The 3,156-nt window shown below is 34.3% G+C and overlaps 1 protein-coding gene across 1 annotated transcript in view; it reads left to right on the top strand.

Annotated features, from left to right (window-relative positions):
- Positions 1 to 11: 11 nt before the first annotated feature.
- The window catches only part of LOC109582606 (uncharacterized), a 4,341-nt gene continuing 1,196 nt past the window's right edge, over positions 12 to 3,156 (top strand). Inside the window, exon 1 of the mRNA XM_019997427.1 lies at positions 12 to 180. Within this exon, the coding sequence (XP_019852986.1) occupies positions 61 to 180 (120 nt within the window). The 5' untranslated portion in view covers positions 12 to 60. The remainder of the gene's footprint in view (positions 181 to 3,156) is intronic.

The raw sequence follows: 3,156 nt of genomic DNA, 5'->3' as shown, positions 1-3,156 counted from the left end.
TTCTTCAACTTAGACTTTACACCATTTCTTGGTAACTATCCATTATGCATTGCTCCTCACATGTCACCATTAGGAGCAATCTCCTTTTGGTATGTGGTAGGATTCTATCCATTGCTCCTTCTCCTCTTACTCTATGTTTGGATAACATTGTATGATAAAGGTTACAAGTGTGTAGTATTGGTTACTAGACCATTTCATCGTTGCATGGCTCGTTTCTGGAGTATGACTGGCATTGAACCATCTTTTACTCACTCTATAGCATCAATATATATACTCTGCTTCACTCTGTTAACTATAATATCTATTAAAATTCTCCGTTTTAACCCAACTGACCGTTCTCTTTTCTTCTATGATGCTAATCAAAAGTATTTTGAGGGACTTCATATAGCAGCAGCTTTATTTTCCATTTTAGTTTTATTGGTTTTTATACTCCTTCCTACACTTTATATACTCCTTTATCCATTCAAATGGTTTCATAAGTTATTGGATTGGTTACATTTGAGGAAACAGCTACTGATATCACTGGGTGATGTGTTTACTGGTCCTTATAAGAATGGAACTGATGGCACGTATGATTATCGTTTCTTTGCTGGACTATATCTGTTAGTAAGAATAATTACCTTGGCTCTTCTCCTGATAGTTCTACCAGCACCATATTCATGTCATTACTTTGGACCATCTGCAGCCATCGTTGCATCTAGTATATTGGCAATAATGATTATGATATTTCGACCTTTCCAAAGAAACATACATAGTTTTTTTGAAGTACTATTCTTGTATTTTATAATGATCTTCACTTATATTTTGGTTCTAATTTATAAGTCATTCTGGTTGTCGCTTTTATCAGTATTTTTTAGTGGTCTGATATTTGGAATAATTTTACCAATATACATAATGTCAATGCTCTGCAAAAAAATTTTCCGCCACTACAAACGTCGTAAGGATACTTTGCGAGTTGATACTGACAACCAAGAGGAAGATGATGATGATCCATTAGTTGTTGATGAAAATTGGATTGCTGATCGCATGGAGAATCCACAAGAATATGATGAACGACATGTTTCTGTTAGACTGGATGATCTTACAAAGGCTACTGATAAACCTATTGATGAACCTAACCAACCGATTACTATTAGCACAACTGTTACCTATGGTAGCGTATAACAGTATCCATACCAGTAGTGTAAAGTGGAAAAATTTTTTGTGCTCTGTTTGTAACTAAATACAGATGATTTAGATTCATATATTTTATTTGTTGGTTTATTAATAATCAATTAGGCAAAAAATAGTTAAATAGCATTATTTTAATTTTTTTGATTGATCCTCTGTGTATTACGGTATTTGTTACCAAGCATTGTGTGATCTTATTATTTTAAAAATTTTACACTTAAAATTCAAAAAATAATTATGACTCGTAGATCTATACATGACGTCCTTTTTATTCTTCTTGTACTAAGGTATGATGTTATTGTGTTGAAATCATGTGATAAGCATTCTACTGCTGACCAGTCTTGCCTATAATTTTAATCAAAACTGTGAATTGTTTATACCATATTTGTGACTTACTTCTACAATGTTCCCAGTTAAAGTATTACTCTTCTTTCTTCTTTCTCTTGTTTTATCTGCTGCTAGTTTGGAGTGTAGGATCTATGTCAGTTTATCTGATGGTACCAACAATACCTCTTGTTGGACTGGAGGAGTTCAAATACCTTGTGCTACTCTTGATCTAGCTATACAAGGAGCAGCTACTCTACAATACAACTGTTCATCAGGTATCCTTATCAACCTGTCTCCTGGTACATATACACTAGACACTACTAGTCTACTAGAGCAACAGCTACTGAGGAATAATGTGAGTATTATTGGTATGAGGGATGGTAGTGGATATGAAGAGGTTAGTATCACGTGTCTTCATGTTTCCTCTTCTTCATATAACTGGTTGAGGCATATTGCATTTCAATATGTTAGTCTTTATAATTGTAACAACATTCCTGTTACATGTACTGAACCAAATGATTGTCCCATATCACAGGATATGTACTCGTATCGTTTTGAATTGAATGTGTCATTCACAAATCTACCTCTGAGTTGTAGTTCTCACCAGGCACTGTCAAGTGATGGCTGTAAGTGTGAGAGTCTTAAGTTTACAGTTTCTGTTATTGATGAAGCTAACAATGATGTGTATGATTGGAAGAATGATCTGTACGTCTGTACTGATGATACTTGCTCTATTGCAATTAATAACAATTCCGTATATTCACTGTCTTCCTTGTGTTTTAATGAGGAAATAATTAATGTTACCATGGAAAAGGAGGTCTACATTGGAACATTGGGCCCAATTAATGCTAGTATTAATTTAACAGCTAATGTTACAGGTGTATGCAATTGGAAATGCTATCCCTATTGTGAGCAAAAAGCATATAAACCTGGTATTGCCTGCTTTTCGCTTTGTGAGCCTTTCAACTACACCTGTAATGATTGTTGTTTTGACAATGAAACTAATCTTATAGTTCTATTTTGCCAATCAAATGATTCAGTGCCTATTAATATGATTGGTGAGTGTGTCCAGTGTGAAGATTATCCATTAGGCCCAGTATTTTTTCTAATTGAAATCTTATTAGTCACGATAATGGTCATACTAATAATCATATTAAATATAAAGCTCACAAATGGTTTAATAAATGGAATAGTATTTTACTCTCAAATGGTATCCATTGTCTATCCAGAGGTTACCACTGATGTTCCAAGTTACTGGTTTCTACCAAACACTTTCTTCAACTTAGACTTTACACCATTTCTTGGTAACTATCCATTATGCATTGCTCCTCACATGTCACCATTAGGAGCAATCTCCTTTTGGTATGTGGTAGGATTCTATCCATTGCTCCTTCTCCTCTTACTCTATGTTTGGATAACATTGTATGATAAAGGTTACAAGTGTGTAGTATTGGTTACTAGACCACTTCATCGCTGCATGGCTCGTTTCTGGAGTATGACTGGCATTGAACCATCTTTTACTCACTCTATAGCATCAATATATATACTCTGCTTCACTCTGTTAACTATAATATCTATTAAAATTCTCCGTTTTAACCCAACTGACCGTTCTCTTTTCTTCTATGATGCTAATCAAAAGTATTTTGAGGGACTTCATAT

The sequence above is a fragment of the Amphimedon queenslandica genome, unplaced genomic scaffold (assembly GCF_000090795.2).
Source record: "Amphimedon queenslandica unplaced genomic scaffold, v1.1 AMPQUscaffold_13373, whole genome shotgun sequence".
NCBI classification, from domain to species: domain Eukaryota; kingdom Metazoa; phylum Porifera; class Demospongiae; order Haplosclerida; family Niphatidae; genus Amphimedon; species Amphimedon queenslandica.
Note: the sequence above shows the minus strand (reverse complement) of the source record. Positions and strands in the feature narration are given on the sequence as shown.